Source organism: Atractosteus spatula, chromosome 13 (genome assembly GCF_055471065.1).
Source record: "Atractosteus spatula isolate fAtrSpa1 chromosome 13, fAtrSpa1.hap1, whole genome shotgun sequence".
Taxonomy (NCBI): Eukaryota; Metazoa; Chordata; class Actinopteri; order Semionotiformes; family Lepisosteidae; genus Atractosteus; species Atractosteus spatula.
Window position 1 is genome coordinate 38,388,200 of NC_142718.1, and position 27,255 is coordinate 38,415,454.

The 27,255-nt window shown below is 36.4% G+C and overlaps 1 protein-coding gene across 1 annotated transcript in view; it reads left to right on the forward strand.

The window, feature by feature from the left end:
* The first annotated feature begins 10,310 nt into the window (after positions 1-10,310).
* gpr39 (G protein-coupled receptor 39) overlaps positions 10,311-27,255 on the forward strand; it is a 50,395-nt gene continuing 33,450 nt past the window's right edge. Inside the window, exon 1 of the mRNA XM_088930121.1 lies at positions 10,311-11,365. Within this exon, the coding sequence (XP_088786247.1) occupies positions 10,540-11,365 (826 nt within the window). The 5' untranslated portion in view covers positions 10,311-10,539. The remainder of the gene's footprint in view (positions 11,366-27,255) is intronic.

A 27,255-nucleotide genomic window follows, 5' to 3' on the forward strand; every position in this document is an offset into this window, starting at 1 on the left:
TGATGTTTCATGTAAGCTGTGAATCCCACTTGTTGTCAGAACATCTTTTTCACCTTAAAGGTTAGGTGGAGTTGTAGTTAATTTACAGTTTTAAGTGATTTTAGTGCATTTGAAATATCTTCTACCTCGGTATAGTTTCTGTCTCACTCCAGACATAAAATAGAAATTAACTTGTTTTGACTGTAACACATTATGGTCATAATGCATTCAGCATTCCTAACAGTTGCCTGGAGTTTGCAATTTCTGGGAGGTAGTGAGATTATTTTGTGATGGGTAATCTTATGTCTTTTTCTGTATTGAGGAGAGTATTGTAAAACATTCACTTTCTAGCTGTTTAGTTTCTTATCGTTTGAATGTCCGAAAGCACTGTATTCTGTGTGATACGGTGTTTTCTATTTCTTCATGGGAAGTCTTCTTTCGTGCTAACAGAGAAGATTTTTCAAAGACTTACTTCCCAGAACAGTAACGGGAAAGCTAATTGACTTTGTGCAGGAGCTCCTGAGAGAGATTTTAGAAACTAATTCGGAACTAGAATGATTACATACTTCCATCTGTCTTTTGCCTTCGAGAGGACTGTTGTTTTCTGTATGACATTTAATGTGTATTTTAATCAGTCTTGTATAATGCTTTCCTTATGTGTTCTTGATCTGACAACATTGAAATGAGTTATTTTGCTTTTTGAAGCGTTACTTACCATGGCAAATAGATTAGAAACAGACAAGATGTACATTAAGAGATGCATCTAATGATTTAGCAAGAAAGTGCACATCTCCCCTAAGTAGCATTTTAATGTTTGTCTTGCATTTGATGTTTAAAAGTGACTTCTAAGATGAAACACTAAGATTTCCTCAATATGTTAAGTTTTTGAAGGTCTTTTTGTTGTTTTAAGTGGAGTCTAAATGCTGTACTCTGTATTCCGTTTGATGACAGTGTTATTAAGTTGACATTACATGTCTGAAATACCATTACACACAAAACCTAGGCTGTTCAAGCCCCTATTTTTGCCACAACATTTATTTTAGCAGTTTTCACTTTTACAAGACGAAATGCGAATAAAAAACGATACTCACGAAGTAATTTCACTGAGAGCACATGTACAGCACAACCCACTCAGTACTAGGCCTGTGCAGCAGAGCCTGAGGAAGAGGGAAAGCACAGCACATCTGCTCAAAAACAAGCAAAAGACTTGCTAACAGAGCAGGGGTTAGTCTTACAGCAGACTCCCAAAGATATTTGGAGCTAGCACACAAAAGACATCTGGAGCAGCCAAGAACAACATCCCTTCTATCATGAAAAGACAGTAAAAGAAGAATTATTCTTATTATGAGTTCTGTCTTTTCTTTGATATGCAACAAAATGCTACTGATCACAAAAAAATTCAGAGGTTTAAAAATACATTTATTGTGTATGTGAGATTGGTCTTGAACCGCTATGTAATACGAGCAAAAAGCAGGGCCTAAAATTACAAACTTGAATTGCACCTTTGTTGTTGGTAAACCCTTTGAAAGACTAATCAATAGGGTAATATTTGCAGCAGGTTAAAAAAAAGCTAAAATAAATGTCCTTAGTCTACAAAATGTTGCTTACAAAAACTGCTTAAGTTTTAGACCACTAAAATGGGGTTTTACAGTAATTGTATTTTACTGGTTATAAAAGTTTATTAAATGCAATAGAACATACTGTAATTTGCAACTTCCTTTTGAAGTTCTGATAGTTTTGTGGAAAATATGTACAAGATATACTGTATATTTTCCATGAAAGATTTTAAGATATACAGTATGAACAATATATACATTTTAAATGCATACAGTATATATAGATAGTATAGCCTATTGAGAGCCTATTTTGTTAGCATGTCACTGCATTTCTATTGCTAAAGTTGAAGTAAAAGGGAAGTTTTTACCTTGGTTTTAATGCTTGAAAATGTATAAATGGTCACAAACATATGTCGCTCCAGCCAGGGCAATCAAAATATCTGTGTGGATAGTGTAATGTATGTCTGTTTATACAGTAGATAAATATTCATTATGTCAAGCATATCATTGCCCACAACACGAAATGTTTGTAACATTTGTTTTCTTGCTCTTTTGAACTAAGTGCAAAACATTTTTTGAGAAACATAGTTTTTTCTCAGTCTATAATGGTGCTTTTAAGATGTGTATATAAAATACAAAGAATGAGTTAGAGTCTCAGGTACTGTGGCATGAACTGAAAGAGAAATCTTCCTTTTTTCTAAAGGTCAGACCTTTTCTATTATTTTTAAGGACCCTTTTACTTTTTTTTTCTAATGGCAGTTGTGAAACTGATTTCCTTCTTTTCTATGAGCACTTTTCTACAGCTAAAGCTTTGTAATGGTTTCTGTTTCTTTTATGAAGGTTTTTTTACTTGCCTTTATATGCCCACTATGTATGATACTAAAGCTAACTCATTTTTCTTACCCAACCAAGACTGTCAACTCTATAATTGAAATCTTTGCACTTATTTTTGGTGTTTGCTTGTTATCCTTGGAGGGTATTTGGGGCACTTGATTTGCCATGTTATTCCTTACTGTGTACTATACTGATCCTGATCTGTCTCCCACCTCCTCTGTTCACAAAACCTTAAATGTTCTAGAATGGCACTAGAGAACTTCATGAAGTTTGTCATTCCAAAGTTTTAGCAGAGAAAAAAACACTGTTTTCCTTTTTAGAATGCTACCATTGAATTGAATATATAAATCAATCAACAAAATAACATCCAGGATGTAGGCCAGACTCAAAATTTTATGGAGTGATCACAAGTGATTAATTCTAGCCATACTACAGTATCCTATAGTTGTACAAAGAATAAGCACCCACTGGAGAAATGGTGTATTTCTCATGGAGAACAATGTAAGATTACAGCCACCCAGACAGTCCCAGGTGCTGCTGTTGTGATCAAATTGAGAATTACTTGACCCCACGCCCACCCAAACCCTGACAGCCTTTGACCTCTTAGGGAGTTCCGTCTGAGGATTGCACCCAAACTCAGAATGCAAGTGCCTGGACTGTGTTGCTCAGCCTGGTTCCTGCACAAGCGACATCATCTTGTCAAACGACATCATAGACTGCTGAGGGGGTGGGCCTCAGCAGTCTACTTGAACTCAAGCCTGATTCTCATTGCTGGTTCAAATTGCATCATTAAAGTGCTTGGGACTTTCTAGATCCTTAGTTAAATTTGTTCTTTTACTTGTACAGTTTATTTCACTGTACATTTTAATAAGGTGAATTAAAAGTGCAATACAAAATAAACTTGAAGGACTATACAGGGCATTTGTAGTGAATTGTACACAATAATACATATTGTCATCGTCTAAATAACATTATCTTTACTAAAAAAAAATATTATTTTTCAAAGGATATATAGTCCAAGAAATATAGTCCTTGTGAAAATAGCATTATTGCATTCTTGTATGCTAAATACACTAAAACTCTTTCCCTTGGGCTTTTGTTTTTTGTAGCCATATAAAATGTACATTGTTACAATGTACACTGGCTTCAGTGATGTGATAACTGTGATTTTTTATTTGGCTCGTAGATGAAAAAAAACAATCCAACAGGTGCCTATTTTTTTAATTTTATGATGTTAGTACTATCATGAAAAGAGATGATGTGTCCTAAATTAATATTTTTCTTTGATGAGACACAGGCTAGGGAACACTACACTCCAAATATCTTCCATTCCAAAGTCTGAACGAATGAAGCCACAGTAAAAGTTCAACTAATGTCCATTTTAGCTCAGGCCCTGGCTGTCCTTCAGATTAACGTTTTTATATCTAAGTGTTTTAGTAGTTCTTGATTTTTACTATGTAATATACCAGTTTGTATTGTAAATGTTCCAATTGATTGTTGATGTAATATAAACATTTTGTGTGAAAAGATTTTCAGATTGTGAATATACTGTGTTATTTATTATAAAGGGTTAGTAAAGAAGAAAGGACTATATACCGATTTTTGACTTCTCAATGACAGCTAAAAGACCATAAACAGTAACAGAGCTGTAAGAGCACATTGATAAGGTTAATAGTTTCCAAGTACTTGTGTGTTTGTGTTAGAGATATGACATGGCTTTCTTTGCCAAAAATGTCACACGTACTATTCCAAAAACAACTGTAAGAATATCAAGCTTCAAAACTTTTACTCAGAAGCCAAGTAAAATGTGCAAAGGCGTTTTGGTAGGTAATGGTATTTTATTTGGACTGGCTACAATCTTGATAATATCCATCATGGATTTGTTAAAATAAAATACCTGGTAATTACAGGCAAAGTGTTTCTTAAACATAAATGGACACCTTGGTAGGCTTCGTGCAATAATGAGGCACACAGTTTGTGCTGCAGTCCAGCAAAATTGCAGTGCTTATAATAATTCATTATTACACAACATTAACATTTTGCTGTACAAAGCTCTAGGTGTTTTCAATGTTATCACTTATGCAGGGTATGGTTCAAGAGATAAAGCTGTTCGTGATTGTAACAGTGACAAAGTTCAGAAGTTCGGAACATTAGGGTTACTATTTATTATATACAATATATATATACACATTGCCAATGACATGTTGGCGAGGTTAATTGGAGTCTCCACATGGCGTGTGAGAGTACTGTCCCTCCTTGTGCTCTTGGCTTCGGGGACCCTAACAGGAATAAGTGGTTTTACTTTTAGTAGGAGAGAGAGAAATTTGTGGAGCTGTGGTTAGGGAGGTTGTGGGTTAAAATTCCAGGTGAGACTCTGCTGTTGTACCTTTGAGAAAGGTACAGTACTTCACCCAAATTGCTCTAGTAAAATAGACGGCTGTATAAATGGGTGCACATCTACTGTAAATTGCTTTGGATAAAAACATCAGCCAATTAATTATTCATTCATTTCAGCATATTTTTGCAAAATATAATATTTTAATGTTTTAAAGGTGGTCATTGACTCCTGTTGTCCTCCTGCTCTCCTTGGAATATTTGTAGAAGACTGTTCTTTGCTCCTGGATACACATAAGGGTGACTGAAAAGCAACACAAAGGTGAAAGTGTCAATTCAATGATGAGTGGACTAAGAACAAAAAAGTTATAAAAGCAGTAATCAGAAAGTGGAGAAAAATAACTAAATCCTCAGTGGCTGGGACACAAGTGGTTAAACTGAAATGCCTTAATGCGTATAGCTGCAGATATGAATATATCAAGCAAGCACAATACTGTACATCTGGAAGAAAGTTATTCACTAAAATACGAAGTGCAATAAATATATAAATGTTGTTTGAACTTCTTAAAGATACCTTTAAACAAGCACCCATTTATTCTGATGACTCCTTGTTAAGATGTACTAATGAACTAACTTTTCAAGGTTTGTTGTCTCCTTACAATACTATTAGTGGATCTCTTCGTTAGGTTTGAACTATGATTTAGTATTATAATTAATAACATTATTAAGTAGTCAAACTTTACATAACGTGAATCAATCATTACAGTTTTATTCCTGTTTTTCTGTCATTTGCCTAGTATTGTGAGACTTAAATAAAAATAATAATGATTTAATATGTAACTGAAAAGTGTGAACAGGTACTGTACTGTATATGACAGGAAGTGTTTGTGAGTGAGGCACAAAATCCTCATGCATTGGGGTTTTCTTTTTTATCTTTCTACCTATACACTGTACACGTGATCCTTTGAATATAAACGTTGTACTGCAGCTTTCTCCTTTCGGCATTAATTATGTATAATCAGTGTAATTAACAAATGTAATACAGGATAATTAAAAAAAAGATGCATAAAGAACCAAAATGAAGAGTCTTCAGCAATTATGCTACATAAACAGTGAATTTATTGAGCCTGCACTAAATCTCTATTGAGAGCTAGCACTTGCGCGACACTGATTTGTAATGCAAATTGCAATCAACTCACATCATTTCTCCATTTATTTGTAGCTGATTGGAAGACCTTAAAGAAACACAAACCTCAAACTTGTGTACCACAGAACCCTATATTTCAGCCTTTGATAGTTGTTAACAGATGTTATCCTGAAAGAAATTATGGGAATGCTACAGTATATTGTAAAAAAGGTTAAACAAAGCAAGACTTTACAGTAAAATACATATTTTACTGAGATCCGCTCTTCTTTTATTTGAATTGCCTTGTTTTTCCTGTTTAATAAAATTCCCATTTGACCTTTTGGAGTATTTCCTTACTGCTCTTTTAACATCTGGATTACTTAGAACGGTATTCAGTAAGTCAGGAATTGCAAAACAAGTCTGCACCTCATCAGGCTCTTGTCAGCAGATGAGTTCTCATCTTTGTTAGCATTTCTGTGAAATTTCTTTGGTGATATTATTTAACCCTTATGCTTTGCATTTTAACATATCCTTATGATTCAGGTTTATGGTACAAAATACAGTATAATGTATTTCTTCATTTTATTTTGATACATAATTTCTATGTGTTTTTAAGCCCAGGACAGTTACTGTACTGTATGTAGTAGATTAATTAAAATTCAGTATTTTTGATCACTTCAATGGGAATAGAGACACATGACATTTTCATCTTTTTTAAGAAGCAAGCAAATCTGTTCTTGACATTTGAGTTTCTTTTGTGGGTTGGATACCAATACCAATATTGTTGGTTTAAGTTAATAAACCTAAGAAAGATCAAATAAATGTTCTGCATGTGGAATAATGCAAAGGAGTAGTTTTGCTTCTCTATAAAAACTGTTGAGCATGACTATGGTTAAAATTAAGTCTGAGAACATTGTTGCACTCAGCAAATGAACTTTGTTCATTTTTTCATGCCCTTTCATTTATAGAATTGAAGTTAAAAAATGCTTAACTTAGTCAATAAGTAAAACAGTGAAGTACAGTTATTTTTATATTTTAAGCTGATGTTAAGAAATTATGATACAATAAAACTTGGGTTTCTCACAAATTAGTTTAGCATTCAAGCAGCTTTTTTACACAGACTTACAAAAAAAAACATATGGACAGTAAAAATAAACATTACATTAAAAACCACTAGAACATTACGTAAAAGACACATAACGTAGTCATTACACATAACTCCTTCAGGAATCTCGCCAGTTACAGCAGAACTGATAAGTTTACTCCCCTTACAATCTCACTAATCCTCTATAATTGTACAATACCTCTTCATTTTGCACAAAATCCACTGCGACCACCTGCCCAAAACCAGTACTCATTTATCAACTGAGTAGTTTGATTGAATGTGGGATAAAGGAATTCCTCATGCTGGTAATCTGCATTGAGGTACTCTAAACCATCTTTTTGAAGGCAACAGGTGATGCAGAACATGCAAGGGATCACAGGAGATACGAACAGCTAGTCTCAACTTCCGCTTCATGTAAGCAGTCTGAAAGCTCTGCTCAAGTGGCTGCTCCACTAATTTTGCACACTCAAGAGTCTCAAGAGACCCTCGGAGTCTGGACATTTTGGTTTACTGTTGCATAGTAAGACTGTTATACCAGACGATTATTCCATACTGCATGACACTTACTGCCACAGAACTGAAAAACATTAACAGAATCTGACTACTGGCACCAAAAAGCCCTTAACCTGCAAAGAAAGTAAATTTGCTGTTGTACTTAATTACAAATAAAGCCAACAAGTGCCTCCCAAGACAAATTAGAATCTATGGATATTACCAGATATTTGTTAGGATTTAACTTGGACTCATTATGAATTATGGCCGGAGGAAGCATATTCATTATGTTCAAGATCAAGGATAATTTCTTCAGTTTCTGTAGTATTTGCAATAAAGGCATTCTGGGCACACCCTGCAACCAAACTGTCCACATTGTTCTAATACAGGCTGGGGTCATTGTCATTCATCAGAGAACATAAGGTAGATCATCAGGAAATTTGAGTAGGAAGTGCTTTGGCCCACTAGCAACACAATCCTTTGTAGAGAGTGAAGAACAGTGGTAAATGCACACATTCCTGGGGTGCTTCATGATTAATTATTTGCTTGGAGTAAAGTCTATCATTAACTTTAATCTCCTGCAACCATCTTGTAAGGAATGAATTGTACAAAAATATCAGATATGGGTTGATATGTAACTGATTCATTTTTAATATTAAAATATGCAGTCAGATTGTTACAAACTGAAGAAAAGACAAGGAAAAGTACCCTAGGATATGTTTTCCATTTGTCAAGACGCTTTGAAGAAGGTGATATCTCTTCTGTGCTTCACTCTTGTATACAGACTGATATGGATCACACCTGAATCCTCACACCTGAAGAAGGCTCCATGGCCGAAACGTTGTGTTCTCTTTCTTCTTTTTTTAAGCATGGAATAAACTTATCACTTGTTCCTTTGCAGCCTACGCATGCTGACGCAGCTACCCACCTGAACTGATATGGATCAAGTTTACTATTTACTGACTGAGAGAGTTCATGAACCAAGATCCTCTCCAATGATTTCATCAAAACTGCTGCAAGAGCAAGTGGCCTTAAAATATAATGTTCTGATGGACAGCTTTTCCATACTACAGGAATAGTATGCATGTGTCCACACATCTAGGAAATTGGTTGCAGCTCTGGTCCTAATTCTAGAACTGAAGTTCTAAATCCAGAACTTCAAAATAAATGCACGTATATTATCAGGACCAATTGCCTTATGAACATTTGTACACTGAGAAGCATTCATGTCATGGTCTAAATAATAACGCTTCTGGGTTCACGTGGGCACCCTCGCTGCTGCTGCATCAGGTCGGCCCCCCACCGTCGGGGACTTGAACCCGGGCCTCCGGCGTCACTCAACAGGGACCCAGCCACTTGAGCCAAAGGGAAATCTCCCCTCAGCCTGGCGGCTACGGTCCCTGCTATTCACAGGGAAGGGCGGTGACGTCACCGCGCTGGTAAGCCGGCTCGAACAGCCTGCAATGGTGGTCGTATGCGTTACACTCTCCCCCCCTTAATTCGCCGCTCTATCCCATCCCACTGCTGGCACCAATGTAGCGCTCTCGGGTTCACGTGGGTATGCGCCCTCGCCGCTGCCGCCTCTTGGGCTAAAGGGAAATCTCCCTTCAGCCCGGCGGATGCGGTCCCTGCTATTCACAGGGAAGGGCGGTGAGGTCACCGCGCTGGTAAGCCGGCTCTCACGAGCAATGGAGGCCATATGCGTTACAATAATAACCCTCTTTGAACTGTAAAACGAAATTGACTTAATACTAAAACATTTATCAGTCTGCTTTAACATACATGGTAAAAAAAAAACGCATTTTGTTCATTTGAAAACTCATTACCACTCGTAATTAAGGACATTCCCAGTGTCGTATCCAATTCAATTTCCTCTGGAAATCTTTATCGCCCTCCGAAATGCGCAGGCGCCGTTAACGTTGTTTTCGGGGACGCATGATTTTTCTCATCATCCAGATATTAAATGCTCTTTATGTAGCATAAAGAAAATAAAAAGATGCACATCTCCATCTGTGCTGTATAAAGATAACTTAAACTTTCATTCACAGCGTGGCGGTAATTATTTTTATATTACTCTGATCTCCAGCAAACTGCGAGAAATAACAGCGAGAAACAGATATCAACTAGCACAAACAACGGTCTCTTTTTTTATTCATATCGCAACTTAAGAAGCGAAGGCAGAAACCTGAATGCAGTCTCCAGATCATTAGTTTTCCTGGAAAGTTTTGAAAATTTTGGCGCTGCGCTTCCCTGTTTACAGGGGATATTGAACTGGATACGATACTGCCGTAGATCGACGTTTTAACCAAGTTTCTCGACTATGCGGTAAGAAATAAGCTGTCGGGTCTTCCCGTCACCATCGTTCATATGGGTACTCGGGTATACTGTATCGTCAATTGCATGTGCAAGAAGAGCCCAAACAAACACAGCAAGGTTTGTACATAAGAATACCCCTACAAGCCCAATTTTAAAGGCTTCATTTTTTCCACAAGATTCTCTATGCTTATACTGCATAGCTTAGACGCGGTTCACCACCTGGAAGTCAAATAGTAGCTTCCCTATGTTTTCAGATCACCTTGTTAAACATTTATTTACATTTCAATTTTTAATAACACAACTAGAAGATTTTAAGCCTTAAAGATGAGTTATACAATTCTTTTTCCACCTTTAGACTCCACCTTCTTATAAAAAGGAGTATTAAGTCACTGTAAAATGTGTACAAACTGCATTCTTCAGAGACCAGCTCAAACCTGGTTCTTGATAACAAGAGTAAACATGCTCCGGCCTTTTATGGCAAGTCGCTTAAAGTTTAACTACCCACCCACCTCGGCACACGTGAATCACAGCTACCTTCCTGTTCGTCATAAATTGGCGTGGTAAAAGCAATGACTTCCTGACCTGGTGTATACAGGAGTGGTTTCCTTGGGTTGGAACTGGAGTATAAGGAATTAATCACAAAGTACAGTTAAAAAAAACAAAACACCACAGTCTTTGCGGAGTACAGCCAAGTGTGGGAAATTGACTATGATTTTTAACCATTAGGAACCTCGGCTATATTTCTGACTTGATCTACGACTGCATCAAAGACTCCTACTGAGTTTACCCCCAAGAAGATGTCACAGATTACGAACAGCTGTGCTGATTTTCTTAATCATCATGTCGTCACCGAGTTCGAGCCGAATTTGGGAACCAAGGTCTCTCTAACCGTCATCTTCGGTGTTATTTTGCTGGTTGGGATCATTGGGAATAGCATCACTATCAAAGTCACACAGGTGCTCCAGACGAATGGGTACTTGCAGAAGAATGTTACTGACCACATGGTAAGCTTGGCGTGCTCGGATTTGTTAGTACTTTTGCTGGGTATGCCTGTTGAGCTCTATAGTGCAATATGGTATCCATTCACATCTGCTTCGGGTAACGCAAGCTGTAAAATCTATAACTTTCTTTTCGAAGCATGCAGCTTTGCCACGATACTGAACGTGGCAACCCTGAGTTTTGAGAGATACATTGCAATCTGCCACCCATTCAAATACAAGTCATTCTCTGGATCCAGGACAGTCAAGCTGATCGTTTTCGTCTGGGCCACGTCTATAGGTGTTGCCCTTCCCCTGCTGTTTGCAACGGGGACCGAAGACCCACTGGAGCAACTTGAAGGGCAAGACCACCTTTGCAAAATGCAGAAATCCAATCGGACCATCTGCACCAACCTCACCTCCAGGTGGACATTGTACCGGGCAAGCATCTACAGTGCGTTCGTTGTCTACATCGTGGTGTTGGTGAGTGTCGCTTTGATGTGTAGGGAAATGATGAAGATCTTGATGGGCAGAAACAAAAGTGGGACTTTGGCTGTCAAGAATGGGGAGCATGAAATTGGAGGACTGCCTAAACACGAGAGCTCGAAAGCAAAGGCGTCCCGGAAGCAAACCATCTTATTTCTAGGTAAGTCTGTCTTGATGTGGCTCGGTACGTCAAGAGATCTTCCGTTAGTGATTGGAAATGGTTAAATTTATTGATGTGTAATTTGTAGTACAGTTTGTTCTCTAGCTGCACCTGAGTTTACCGATGTAAAATAAACAAATCGTTGTCAGACGCAGTTGTATGAAACATTGTCTTTTAATTCTTAGTGTGTAAATACACTGATGTATAAAGGAGTAACATACAGTACAGGATGCCTCAATGGGGCATGGAAGTTGAAGTAAATTCTTTTGCAAGTTCAGCAGATTTTTGCTTTCTTTAATATGTACTGTATAAGATGGTAAGGCAACGTTTTAAATATTTAGCATAAAATTATAAGATTCAAGCTGTAATTTCATACAAGTGGCCTTAGACGAGTGTTCTTCAATGCAGTCATAAGCCTCAATGTTCAGACCAACTTTATTACTAGATTTGCGTAGCAGTGTTTAAAGACGTTCAGAGCTATTTCTCAAATCAGTTAGCAGAAAAGCTAAGAAGGGCAAACTTAATTAGTGTAATTCAACATTATTGGTTTTACTTTTTTCAGCATGGAATGAACTTCGAATAGGTACTGTACTGTAGTATGCCAGTACCGTAGTATGTTACAAATCGTTTTGTAAGAAATATTACTGTTTCTGTATTGTGTAATGCTATTGTGTAAACCTACTGGGGAAAACATTCAAAAAGGTTTCTCGCTGGTAATGTTAATATACCATAACATTATCTTAGATTTATTTTTATACTCAGTATTGTTAAACGCTTCTGCTTAATCTACAGTAGGTATCTGTTTTAGAGAGAAAGTGTGTATATATATATTAGTTATTATCTAAATATTTTTGGGCACTATTTTGATACTTTTTTGTGACTGACCGTGATAAACTCGTTACATTGAATTTTGCATTAGTACTAATCGCCTCATTAGTTGATAGAGAGAGTTAATCGAACAAAGGCGATTTCACCTGTTGAATTTCAAGCCTGATGGTGGGGAGACAAATACGGAACAATTCAAGCAGGAGGTTCAAGTATGGAGGTCTGGGAAAGAGCGCCTGCTTAGTTCTCCGCTTGCAGTGATCGATGCCAACCTGACTGCACCGTGCAACCATTGATTAAGACCTGGGACCTCACTTGTTATCCAGATGAGTTCGTACTTAACATCCCCGTTGTTAATATACCAGTATTAAATACGGACACTTACATTTTGCTCATAAAATTGAGGTGCGATATTTGATTAATTTCCAGACTGTGTGCGACACCTTCTTTACAACCACAAAGTTTCGTTTACAATGAATATAATGTCTTGCATACTGTATAGGGATATAGAGCGTTACATTGACATGCACTGTGTCAAAAGCATTTTGGGTAATGTGTTGTTAGCCTTCATTAAACTTATAACAAGAGCATGACTTGAAATAGATTAAAGAAACTAATTCCCTGTATGTACTGTATAAGAGCGAGACACTGTCGTTGGTCCTGAACGAAATTTATTTTTTGTTTTCATTTTATTGATAATTAATTCACAAACACTTTATCACTTTTTTTTTTCCACTGCTTGTGTTTTTGTTGCTTTTATGGAAATTTGCAGATAAAGTTGCATGTCACCATACATTATTATTTGAAAGGAATAGAATAAACAACTTATAAATATTTTATAGTGTGCCTGAGTAAAATCAGTAAGATTAAAACGATGGGATTATTCTTGGGGGCAGCCTCTTAGAGGAATAATTACACCAGCTCTGTACGTGTTCTGTGTTCAGAGCGTACACAGAAATATACTTAATAATAATCTGAGTAAAATTTGTTTTGTTTAGCTTTACATTTATTGAGGTGTAGTTTTTAAAACAAGAATGCTGTTTCCTTTTTTTTTAGATTTCCCCTTTTGTATCTGACATTAGGGCGTTCTTAGGTTTATATCAAAGGAAAAAAAAATCTATCTTTCTGTGGTTTTAATGTGCTATTTGGAAACATAACCCATTCATGATTTTTTTTATTTTTTTTGAGTGACATTCATGTTTTACATCCATTCATGATTTATTTGTAAACCAGGAAGTTTTAAAAGAGCTGTAATTGCTTTCCACTTGGAAAGTAACACGGAGTGATACTGTGGGTTTTTCTTGATGTTTGCAGAATATTGTAAAAGCATTTTTGGCATCCAGCCCGTGTTCCATGTTTTTTCCTAAGTTTGTGCTGCTCTGCTTGCCCCGTTGAGCCCCAGAGTGTGTCTGCAGATGATGCATAAACACTGTTATGTAAACACATCTCAGTCGTTCTGTAGCCAAACATTAAAAAAAGTTTGAAATGAGGAGAAATAAATACCAGTTTGCGTATAAATATTTCAGATGCACTTCAGAAATGCTTTTTATTCATTTGTTTCAACTAACTTTCTTTTCTACAGTAGAACAGCTTTACATGCAAAAGTTATACAGTAAATCAGAGAGGTGCTTATGATCTTCCTGAACTCGCTGGTTCTATCACACCATCAAGCATATTTTTGTATTGTCTTCAGTGTGTTAGTAATGACATTTAAAGTTGTAGAAAATGTCCACTACAAGCTGGTAGATTTAAAAGCTTCAGTAAGCAAAATCAGAATTATGTCAAATGTTAAAAGCAGTGAATTTGAGAACATTTTTGAAATAGAAGAGATCTGCACTCATCCAGGGAGAAAATTGAGACAAGATCAAAGTTATGGGAGGCTGCAGGTGTGTGATCAATTGATAGGAATCAAAGCAGAAGAAACTTCTGTATTAAGAAAATATTAATTTCACAAATGGATGTACATGTGAATGAAACAGGATTTTATTACACTCCAGAATATTGAGCCTGGAATGCGCTAGTGAAGCATTCTTAAAGAAACTTAATTATTTTGTTATAAAAAGACTCGAATACTGTAAGTCCATGTTTTCTCCAAGAACCTACTCTTACTTATACAATATAGTGCTTGATCTTGGTCTTATGTACACCAAGAATCTGATTTTGTTATAAATCTATAGTATTCTGATAAATATCTGAGACATAGTACATGTTTGGTTTAAAGGACTGTTTGACTTTTCATGGCTTGAAAGAACGTGCTGTATATTTTCCTTATGACCATCTTCATTAATATTAAATTGCCATAACTCTTCCAAAATGATTTATTTGCTGCATTTTAACTTTCAGATTGTTGCAGAGTAGGGATTTTTATTCATTATCAGTTGGGGAGTAAATTAATGAACACAACCAGAAGAGCGGCTGTGCGGCATCAATCAGTTTTGCACCACAGATTGTTTTATGATTGGGATCAAATTGTTGCCTTTAGGCATTGTTTTTTTTTTTAGGTTTTTGTGTTTTTAAAATCACGGAGGAGGCCTTGAATTCATTCAGTGCCAATTTATTTTAAATTGCAGGTGGCCTCCTGGAAACGTGACATTCATAATGCCAGAGATTAAATCATTCTGAATATCTCTTGATGGGGAAAATGGGTCAGTAAGACTTCGAATGTTGAGCCACCTTGAGTCATTTTGACATATTGCTTTTGGAGAAAAAAACTTAACTGCCTTTGATAAAACTGTGAGTTTTCCATTGCTTACTTTCTTTGACTTCCTGTGATCTTTGGAACTTTTTGAAAAACATCTTTACTTTTTGGAGGGTATACACTGAATCTCTTGTTTACGGAGATAAGCAAGTAATTTGAAATTGATCAGTTTCAGGCACAAACAGAAATGGTCAATATTTTAAGATGTACGAGAGAAAAGAGAAAGAACATGATCTAACATAATAAAATGCTTAATAAAACTCTGTAAACTGAAGAATTAAGTGTGTGCTATATTTTGTAACAGTTTACTAATTGATAAAATTAAGGATTAAGTTTAGTTTTTTTTCGAGTACTGTGTACAATTTACAATTACTATTTTGTTTGCATATATAGGTATGAAATCTTAATTACTGTTGCATGCAATTATATTAATGGCTACAAGATGGATGATGTTTTTTGCAATGTACAGAATGGCCAAGCAGGAAAAACATTTGAAAAAGATAATATTAATTCATAAACAAATACTTCATTATATTAATGAAAAATTCATTTTTACCGAAGTAGTTTTCAATTTCCATTTGTAAATACCATCACAGGTGTTTCCTTGGAAACCGATAAAAGGTAATCCCTTTTTCCACAATAAAAAGGCACCAACAATGGACAAAAATGAGTCCGTTGTCAGCATTAGGGACAGAATTCATCTTGATGCTATCACAAATTTAACCTGAGCTCTGCTTAATTAAAGGCCCAAAAATTGCATTTATTGTAAAAGCACTATAAAGGTACTTTCAGAATCTATAACAAGACCAAGATTGTAAAGCATAATTATCTCTATAAAATATTCATAAACTGCAAAAAGAGTAATCTACATATATTTTCATTGTAACAAGTAAAATCCCTGGTGGCTAAATTGACTATGAACAAAATGCTTTTTGTGTGAATACATTTTAATGTAATTTTAGCATAAAAATATTGACTTTTCAGTTGGTAATCTTCATGACATTAAGATGTATGTAGTTGCCACAATTAAGTTTTTGTTTCCGGGAATATTTATTGAACTGCATGAAGTGTCATTTACAGAATCATTGTCCCACATATGCAGGTCCCAGTGGCAATCTAATATCTTCAGATTTCAAGAAGCCTTCATGAAATGAGCTTCAAGCTCTTGGCGTAACAAGTCTCAGATACAACAAGCAAAACAATGCAAGCATATTATGAAGATTAGTGCTGAAATACAAATCAATTGCTGCTATTGATTGTAGCCAGTCCTTATCTTGGTTTTCAGAATATTGCATGCTAGGAAAACCTAAAATTTGTGCTTTAGATGTAGGCAGCTGTGTGGAGCAGTGATTAGTGTTCTGGATTTATAATTGGAAGATAGTGGGTTCACACCCCAGATCGGACACTGCAAGGAGCTTCATCCAAAATCCTCCAGTAAAATTTGAGTGCAAATGAGTGCAAAGCTCAATTGCTTTGGATAAAAGCATCAGACAAATTAGACATTTAGTTTCACTCCCCTAAAACGTTTATCAAAGATCTGGGAGATGTTTGAAAAATGGTTTAGCAGTTTGGACTCTGACCACAATTTAATGATTTAGGAAGTATTATATTGTTGAAGAAAAATGTGGTATTTATTTACTCAGTGTTCATTATTATATAAAACCTAGAAAACTATGGATAAGTATACAATTTACAAATTATTCATTCTTAAAAATGCATTTAAAACGTATTTTTTTGTTAACGAGTATCTCTAAACATCTTTAAAATTAAGGCCATCTTAATACTGCAGTGTTACATCACATAGTGTGGAAAAGATTGACATGGGTAAGATGGAGCCCTCTTACATCTGTAAGTAAGAGTTGATCTGTATTGCATTTAAATTAATGAAGATCATCCCGGTTTAGATAATAGCCCAATGATGAATCAATTTGTGCAACTTAGAGATTAGTCATCTTTTTAATCTTTGATTCGAAAAAGAGGTCAATGATCCCTCTTGCTGTTGCCTTCAGTGCAAACAAAGAACAAGAAAACAAATTTATGGAGACAGATGGGTGTACAAGCAGAGCTTAGTACAGCAATTGCTTAGTTTGTAAATAATTTTGAGTTGGATTTGTTATTTTTCATTTGGATTAAATTAGTTGACTGAGCCCTCATTATGCCTGTGTAGACTTTTTACAGTGTAATAGTAAAAAAATAATGAGTAATGAAAAGAGAGGAAAAAAAACCCAAAATACTTTGTTAAAATAACAGTGCAGGAGGGGCTTAACCTATCTCCTGAAACTGCTCTATATTTTAAACTTAAATATACACCAGGGATTCTTAGTTACTTCAATGGTGAACATGAAAAGAAACATTTCTGGGTGTACAAATTTTTTTCCTTACCTTCAAAAGGCACGGTTGTGTTGTGTGAGCAAGATGTACTAAAACAGTAATAATGTATGGAAGAAGCCCATGGATCGTGTTTAAAAACACGTGGACCTGCACAGGACCTAAGTAAAGACTGGATATACAGTATCACCTCTTTATTAGTTATGACCAATTGTACTGAATGCACAGATTCATCATTATATGCTTCTGCTCGAGGCCTCCATGTAGTATGTGGTCTTTAGGAACAATTTTGGCAAACCACCTAAGATGATTGACCTTGCTTACTGTATATAGACTAAATATGACTTCATTCTATGCCTTAAACAGTACCACAGGTAACTCAACAGACCCTCAGAACTAAATCTTATCCTTCACACAGTAGTTCTCCAACCATCTGCCCTGCAGATGTGATGTGACAGTCATCTGGCTTTTGGCTTGTACATATGAGCGTTTTTATTTTATCTATCGTTTATGCATTCTGAGATCCATTACAATTACCTTCATTAAAGCAAAAAGCACTATGAAACTGTAAATTAATGGTGATACAACCAGTTTAATCCAGTAATTATCCCTGGCCATAGTTTCTCCTCCATGTTTATAAAAAAAGATGACATTACTCCATAGCACAGTATTTAAGTCACAGCAACTTTTATTAAGATCGCATTTAAGTTAGTAATTATGTAAATTAGAAACTGGGAATTATCAGGTTATGTATTTACGTATCTAAACATTTTCCAAAAGCTCTATTACAAATGAATTAAGTAAATCCATCACTCGGCCACAATTTGTTCTGTATGATCTACATTTTGGCCTTTCTCCAAGGAGCTGTAAAATAAACCTGCAATTCTAGTAGTTACAAAGAATAAATAGTAGTCTATTTATATTCATTCATTTACATTTTTAGAGGTCTCTAAAGCAGAATGATTAATATTGTGACAGTGCTGTAATTTATTTAATGTAACATTTGAATAATTAGCCAGCGATTCATGTAGAACGCATGCAATTTATTTACTGCAAAAGGATACAAAGGTTTTATCCCTCACATAAGAGAGGCTTTGCATTCCTAATCACAGGTGTTCTTCATGTGGCTTGTAAATGATAAGTACATTTAGTGCTAGAGTATGCCAGAACATTACTTGGGTTAAGGGTTTAAAGATATGTGCTACAAAATATTGCTCTTTTAACATGGGGGAAAAACAATGTCAATGCAGGTTTTGTTTTGTTAATTTATGTTCTACTGTTTCAAACCCAACAGTATTTGGTAGACAACACAAAAATAACAGACTGCCTTAGATGTGAAGGTTATAACTGAAATGTGATGGTTGTGCGAATTGTCTAGCACTGTGCGCTTTAAAGTCTTTATTGTAAAGTGGCTTCAGATGATGTTATGAAAGGAGTTGTATAAAATAGCAATTCTATACAGTGGCTTTGATCTGTAGAGTCTTTAATCTTCTCTGCATTCTGTAGTTGGGAATGGAAATTGGAAAAAGATGGCTTATGGTATATCTTTTTTTTTTTACCTATAAAGCCATGTTAGATGTGTAACATGTTTACAACATGAACAAAACTGTAAACCTTAATGCAAAACACTTTAAAATGTAATAACTTCATAAGTTCAATATGTGTATTTGTTCTTTTGGTGCCCAGCAGTATTGGAAAAATTTATGGATATTAAATTAAAAGTGGGTATATAATGCAGAGAAATGAATGCCTTCCGCTGTAGATTATTGCCTTTGCTGTAAAAAGGAAATACCTTTATTACCTTGCGCAGTATTGTAATGATATGCAACGATAACATGCTCCTGTCATTGGAAACTTTTACTATTGAGGAAGAAAGCAACAAAAAGATGAAGTCAAGGTTTCCACACGGCTGCACACCAATGTTCCCTCAAAGCTGTGCGCGCACGCACATGTTATGAAATAAGTGCACATAGGAAATTGAACTGCGCACAAAAAATTGAATTCCAAAAAAATGATGATAAAACAAATGCTAAATTGACCACATGAGACTGGCTGCGAGAGTCCCAGCTTGGCTGTGTGCATAATTATTGCTACTCGAGAATGGATATCTATGCTCTCATAGTCTCGAACCTCACTGCTCATGCTCGCTCGACACTCGGTCTCTATGACTGGGCTCGTTGAATCGCTGCTCCGGTCTTTTGGATCTTTATGCTTCTATGAGAATGACTATATTAACAAAAAATAAAACAAACAAAAAAATGTGCACAACTAGAAATTTTTGCGCACACAGGCCATTAAAAATTAGAGGGAGTGTTGCTACACAGCCACTGAGTCCATCTTGTCCTGATGTCTTGCTGTTCTTGGTTAGTATCAGGATCTGGCGTGTAGAGATTTCATGGTGAAGAACTTGACATTGGTTTTGGAGAGTCTGCCCTCTGCTATTGTCCACAGCACCAGTCTCCCCTCGGACTCTTTCAGACTATCCAGGGAGCACTGTGAAGTCGGGCTGCTGTAAATCCATTGGAAAGGAACAAATTTGCTTGCTAAATCTTAGATTTCCATGCTGTTGTCATGTGAGATTTCCTTCCCAAGGAGGCATAATATTCAGCAGTTAGTGTCTGTACTGTAGCGTCTGCACTTTCTGGTGGGTGTATTTTTACTGGATTAGGTAACATTTAATTTTTCACAGTCTATCAAGGTGTAATGCCTGATGTGCTTTACTGCTGTGTATAACCACGAATTTCCATCGTTTCAATGATTATTTACGACACGGTATAAATGCCCGACACCAAATTTGCAATAAGTAGTACTGTATCTCCTTGAAGAGCTCAGATCTCGCAGGAATTTTAATGACATTATGTAACTCCTGGAAATCCGTTTCCCTGTTGTACTTTTAATTAAGAATTGAAATTGGTTCCAGTAACGATCAGGGAAACTGTCTCTGCTCAGTTGACCTTCTGATAAATCTGCCTCTGTAACGGAAGAATTCCTGCAGACAGGGTCTGAGATGTATTTTGTTTGACAGTTTCACATGCGGTAAATGAAATTGATGTTAAGTGGTACAAAATGTCAGTGAAAGGAAAATGAAAGATATTTCATCGCGCTTCATGTTTTCAGCTCAAGCTCTGTTTTGCTTACCTGTCATTTTGCCTTCTATTCAGTGGAGGCTTATTCCTTCAGTTTCTAATTAGAAGTTTTAAGAATATTTTAATTGCTAAGGATAATTAGAAAATATGCTGGGCACTGTTCGTAGATTCATTGGATTGAATTTCCTTGATAAATTTAGTCATTTGAAAGTGGTTGTATTGTTTCCCTGGTAGCATTTAATGTGGTGATATGTCAGTCTGTTTATATAAATGATCCAATGCATTGAATTTCCACTGAACTCCTGGGAGACCGTGTTCAGTGTTCACTAATTCCAAGTATTCTTATCTAATGCACTAAATCTTTAAATAAAGACAATACCGACAACTATTCTAGCTCTTAAATTGATCTTTTAATGCAAACTCCACGGTGTTCTTGAAAGGAACCACAAATTTTGATTGAAGCAAAACAATTAAATAGAATACCCCGCTGGCATAATAAACCCACATTCTTTTGCTTTTCAAATGTTCAAAAAGAAAATGGTAAAATAATAAATGTTTAATAAGAAAGCCATCAGAAGCTTTGTATTGCCTACAATAAATACTGTATATTGTGCAATTTACTTTTTTTTAACTAAGGACTTTGAGAATCAGACTTGGCAGTTACAGATGAAATAATTAAAGGGCAGAAACATCTGCGTTTCACGTTGCATTTTGTGAATCTGTATGTTTGTTCTGTGTTCCCACAATAAGATATAATAAGCAGTTAATGGTTTTAAATGCATTTGCTCAAAGTTTGCACTAGTATCCCCTTCTGAAAAAAATCAACTTGGTTGACTGTTAATGCATTTGAGGAATCTGCATACTTGTAATCTTCTTTATTGAATACTAATATATTTTATTTCCTACAGCCTTTCAGTGTAGGACAGTCTATTCAGTCCCTGTATTTATCTGGTTGCCCTTCTATGAACTGATTCCAGAACAGCGATCTATTAAACACACAATTATGTGTTGCAACTCCTAAAAATGAGTAAGTAATAAAAAATACTTTTCAATTGATTCATGTTTCATTGTTTTTAAATACAATTGATTCTATATTGCTATGCTTGTTAGGACAAACACCAATAATAAAATGCTTCCCTTCATTTGTTAGCTGTTGTCTTCGTCAGCAGAGCTGAAACTGTCATGCACATTAAAATGTAAGCTATTAGTTTTAGGAAACATTAGAAAAGAAAGTCTTAATGTACTGTATAAAAGACTATGGGAATGACAGAGCACTCTAAATGCAGAATATCTTGGAATGTTTGGAATGTTTGAAGTGTTTGGTTATAATTACATAAAATGTGCTCTGACTTGGAAAGTGCATGTGAACTGAAGCAATAGTTACTTAAAGATAATCAACGGTATTTCTGTGCAGGGGCTGGGAATTTTTACATTCCAGTTCAGGTATGGAACCTGAGGAAGGAAGACTGTCAGCCATTTTTTCTGGGAATACGCTCGATATCGGAGTAAACAGAAGCGTACTTTTAGAATGTGATTAATAGGGAATATAATATGGAATCACATATAAAAATTTCTTTGAAAAACTAAAATAGCTAATATTATTGGCATTATATTGACATTTTTTATATTTCTAAATATCACAACATATTTACTGTATGTACACAGCGGTACCGCAGGTTGTACTGTAGGGTGCAAATTCACGTGAGCCCGAAAGCCCTACACTAATATGCAAAGGTTGTTAGCGCATCTCTCTCTCTCTCTCTCTCTCTCTCTCTCTCTCTCTCTCTCTGGTTTTAAGACGCTGTTGAGTAAAGGAATTTTCCTGCTGTCAGCAGTATTGTGTATATAGTTGACCCTTACCTGAATGAAAACAGGACATAAGAAAGGGTTTCAGAAATCAAACAAAGCTTTATTCCTTTGTTTTGTGGTCTAGGTAATTGGAGGCTTCGCTGTTATGCTTCCTATGGTGATATACGGGTTTTTCGCACAAAACCGTGTTGAGCAGTATTTCTCGCGTTAAGAAAGTTAGGTGTTAGCATAAACTATTGGTAATCAATAATATTAAATTTAGCACTGTAATAAATTGTGCTAATAATAAATTCTATTCTACTCTGAGAATGTAGGGGGGAGGAGAAATGCCCATGGTCTTTTCACTGATAAACTTGTGTTAACAAAAACTACAGTATGCTTAAGAGTTGTTCAACTGTTTTTTTTTTCAGTACAGCTAGAGCACCACAATTCACACTCAACCACATCACAGATCACAGATCAGTCCCAGTGTGTGAGATTTTGCTGTTTGATCTGTGCTTGATCTTTGATCTGAGCTTTAATAGAGAGCTTATCTCTGTAAATATATTAATATCGAGTGGTATTAAATGCAACTTTTTTGTATAAAAGGGTACTTTTCTAAAATGTCTTTAAAAATAAAAATGATTACAATTGGCACGACTGTAGCTTTTTCACGATAACTCCTATGTTACAAAATACATGTGGCTGTTTTCACAGCCTTCACTATGTCGTTTTTAAGCCATTTTTTTGACCACGCTCAAATATTCTTCTGTCCATATCTTTGGAAGGGAAACACAGAAAGCCTTCAAACCAAATGCATTTTAAAGACCACGACATGTGAAAATGTTCACAGCCTTCACATAAAACTATCAATGAGCTAATTCTCTTTTTTTAAACCTCCGTTTTTTCATCGATGCATAATTACGCACTAACTGGAACCCGGGGGGACCGCAGTGTACACATGTTCACAATGCAAGAAATACTGCTCAATACCGCTTAGTGTGAAAAACCCGTATATCACCACAGGAAGCATAACAGCGTAGCCTCCAATTTGATGCTTAAAATGTTGAGGGAGAAATGGAATACTGGTGTGTATTTTTTCTTTAAAATAGCAAGACTAGCCATATACAGTACAGTTTACATACAGTAATATGTTTATGTTCCTAAATTAATATCTTTTATGAGCATGTGAAAGGCATGGTGAATCGGAGATTCTCAAGAATTACTTTGTATGATTGGAAACAAATGCGTGATTGGATCAACGAAATGCTGTGGTGTTACTTTTTGTCAATGAAAAAATAAAGTCTTTTCGTTTACAAAGACGGTCAATGAAAAAATAGTCATTTCGTTTACAAAGACGGTTACAAAGAATGTGGAGCCTCCTCGTTAGCATTGAGCTGAGTGAGGATAAAGTTTGTGCACAGGGAGTGACTGTCTGGTCAGGGCGAGTCATTAATGGTGGAGAAACTCGTTATAACACCGGCCTAGCAGCCACTTCTGAATATTGGAATACAGTGGTGTGTTGGTGAAAGTCCAGCCGTAGTGATCGAGCAGATGCATGGAGTAGCTAACTGGTTGCAAGGTCTTGCTGTAGGCTAGATCTTTGGCAGAATTCTGTACATACAGGCTTTTTCTCCTAACTTGGCACTTTGGGCAAAAGTCTAAGCACCACCGCTTTTGGGAACAGTACTGGAAGTCACACGGTGCTGTTGCGGGCTGGCCATGTCGCTTCAGCGAGGTGAAGCAAAGTTAAAGACGTGCTTCATTGTTTAACTGGGGAAGACACAGTTGGCGATCCGCCAAGATCTCCACGTCCTGTGAGTCCCCGACTGGTTGGTCATCTTTAGGATGATTGACCACGTCCACATGTGCCTTTAGCTCTCTCTGCCAAACATCCAGGCAACCAGCAGTGGTTCCCATGATCGGGGGCACTGTCCTGGGTTGTCACTGACCTGAGTTATGGGATTTTTGCTAAGCAGCATCTTTCCTTGCGTTCCATCACACAGGGATCAATAGGCCATTCTGTAGCTCAGACCACAGAGAAGCTGCAAATCCACAGCAGAACTTTATCATCGAGCATTGCTGCTACAGCACAATAAAGGCGTGTTTATGATAAAAGCTTTATTCTTAAATGAAGGTTATTGCACACATTTCCCTTCTGTATTTAATGCTTTCAGAAATTAAATGTCTCGCTCCGCTCCTCCTGAAAATGGGTGGAGAACATGAGACATCTTTCAAAAAGCACTCAAATCCTTTAGTTTCTGGTGACTTTAATAGAGCTGGAAGAAAGCCGTGGAAGGGTGATTATCCTGCCTTACGCACCAGCTGACAAGAAAGCTCATTAAACTTTCTGGTATCTCTGGACGGCAAACTTTTGTGTCTCATTGTGCCTGACCCCCCCCCTTTCTATATAATGTTCAGTAACTAAAACGTTTAATGAAGTCAGGTACAGTATGTCCTTTGGGGATGTGTGAAGGGATGGATTTTCAATTATATTTTAATCGGTTCCATTAGAAAGAGCCGAAGTCCTGTGGGAATAAATTATACCTGTAAAGTCTCGCGTCACTTTTGCCACCTTGTGTATCGGCGCAGACGTGTTTTGTACAGCTGCTCAAGCTTGGGTCCTTGTTGGGGTGAAAAGTATTCATCTGGTAAAATCGAATGGTTACTGTTGGCTTAAATATCTGGAGCAAACTGGTAAAACTGGTAAAAGCAGTATCTGTAGAATGTGTTTCAGGGCAACATTATAAATGCGCACAAGCTACAGTAGATCTTGCAAAGTACGGAAAAATTAACCACAGGTTTAAATGCCTTTCAGCTTCTGCCATTATCCACCTCTTTGTCATCAATAGTGGGATAGTGCCTGGTATTTTTGATTGGTTATTGGAATTCAAATGTGTAAGCTTTGTACTATTCTATAATGTTTTTACGAAAGAAGCAGCAACAGCGCCATTATTGATGCGTTCTTTGTTATACGTCTTATTCGCATTCCTATAAAATTAAGATACCCAAACATGTCATTATTATTTTAGTCACCCTTGTGATGTGAAGCAACAATGTCTTTAGGGAATCTTTGAGCTCTGATTGCTGAATAAACTGGAGGTTTATCAAGATACATTATATTTAAAATGTTATGGAGGTAATGGCAAAAAAAAATAGTTAATCAGAAACCCAGCAGGTGCTTTTATGTGCTGCATCCATGTCCCTCCTGCCTTAATACGTGCAGAAAGGTAGGAAGATTACTTCAATATTGCATTTTATCAGTTTTTCACCAGCTGTGAATCCTAGGATAAATAGCTTTTAGATAATTCCATGACCTTGGGTATTGCCTTTGATTCTTCTGCTAAATGAAGAAGTTGTGAGGATGTTGTATATAGAGAAGAATAACTTTTAAAGAGCAATTGGGGACACTTCCAAAAATCATACAGAAAAGCCTTTTCCCTTTTGTAAAGGGATCATTCTGTAATCAGTGTGTCTCCTAAAGCAGGGGCTGACAGCCCAGGGCTCTGAGGAGACACACACACCCACTGTACTTGTTTTCTAGAAGGAATGGAATCCTTAACTGAACTAGCCAAGTGTTTGACTTGAACCTCTGTGCCTTTTTTTTCTATTTGGATCTGGGAAAATCTTAAGTTAAGGGGGGGTGAAACTGGAAGTAATGGAAAAATCCAAGTCAATACTAGTGTTAAGTCAATTAAGTAGCAAAAAGCTCAGGTAGAATGAAAACAGGTGTGTGTCACCAGGACGACGGCTGGGCTCCCCCCTTTTAAAAATAAGGATGTGTGCTGTATCTGGAAAACATGGTAAGGATGTTAAAGAGGAGGCAAGCACAATTACTCTACTTGGTATTTTGTTGATTTCTTTTAAATACTTTGGTAATAACATTCGTTTATTTTATTCAAAATTACCGAACTTTCGTTAGATTGATCGAAGTGTTGGTGTTGAGTTCAAGTGCAAATGTATTTCTCCACATGACCAGCAGGTGGCGAAGCTCACTCACACGCAGCGTTTTAGCTGCTGATCAGGCCTAGAGATTTTTTTTTCTTCAGCGCAAAATGCTGTAAAACCAACTGTTATAACCTGCTCTTAATAAAACGTGTTATGTACTTTCTAACATTTCCAAAATCTGTCTTTTTTTAATCTGAAGACTGTATTTCATTATGAATAATTATATAAAAAATAAATGTATGGTTGCTTCCACTTATTAAAGTCCTTTTTGAACTATAATTGAAGGTTCATTTAGCCAAAAAACATGCAGGAATACATCAGGTATTTTCAGTATGTGTGAATAACATATACTGGTTGTTAATGATGTACTCTGTGTATTTAGAAATATACCAGGAAAAGTAACACAATGACAATTATTTATTCATATCCTGCAATATTAGTGTAAAAGTAAATAATGTGTTTAATATTCTTCACACGGAAGCAAAAAAGTCAGTGCCACTTCATCATGGGGAAAGTGAGCTCTGTCCAAAAATTCAAGATAATTGCCAACGTCAACAACTCTTGTGATGGCTAAAAACTCCATAACACAATCTGGTTTCAGCAGTTCGGGTGACTAATGCACACCCAAAGGCAACAATTGAGAATTGGAAAACATCTGAGAAGCTCTGGCATCATGAGGACCCAATGTCTCCAAGACTGCCATTTGAGGTTGTCCTCATGAATCTGGTGTCTATGGCAGAGTTCCATAGCAACAAAACCAGTAAATGAATCCCAAGTCAAAAAGGACCTCATGATGTGACTGGATGAAACACAGATTGAATGTCTGAACAATATCGCCAGGAGTATGATTAACACAGGAAGGTGAAGGTCATGTTGTGAAGACTAAGCAGGGATCGGTTCTGCTTTGCATCTTCTGGACCTGGTGTCTGAGTAAGAGCTGAGATCAGTTTTATCAGGATATTTTGGCCTTTGAAACTGTTCAAGTCTGGTCAGAAATAGACTTTTTGGATAGTGATACAAAGCTTGCATCAAGCTCAATGGTCCTGTGGTAAAAGACCGCATGAAAATCAGTGTTGATGGTTTGCCATCATAGTAGATCTATGATTGGAACTAAAACCAGGTCACGTGCATGTCATGCAACCTGGAGGAGGGGTCAAATGTCAAGAAAATTGAATATCTTTTATTCTACTATTGATTGTATGCATTCTAATTAGTTT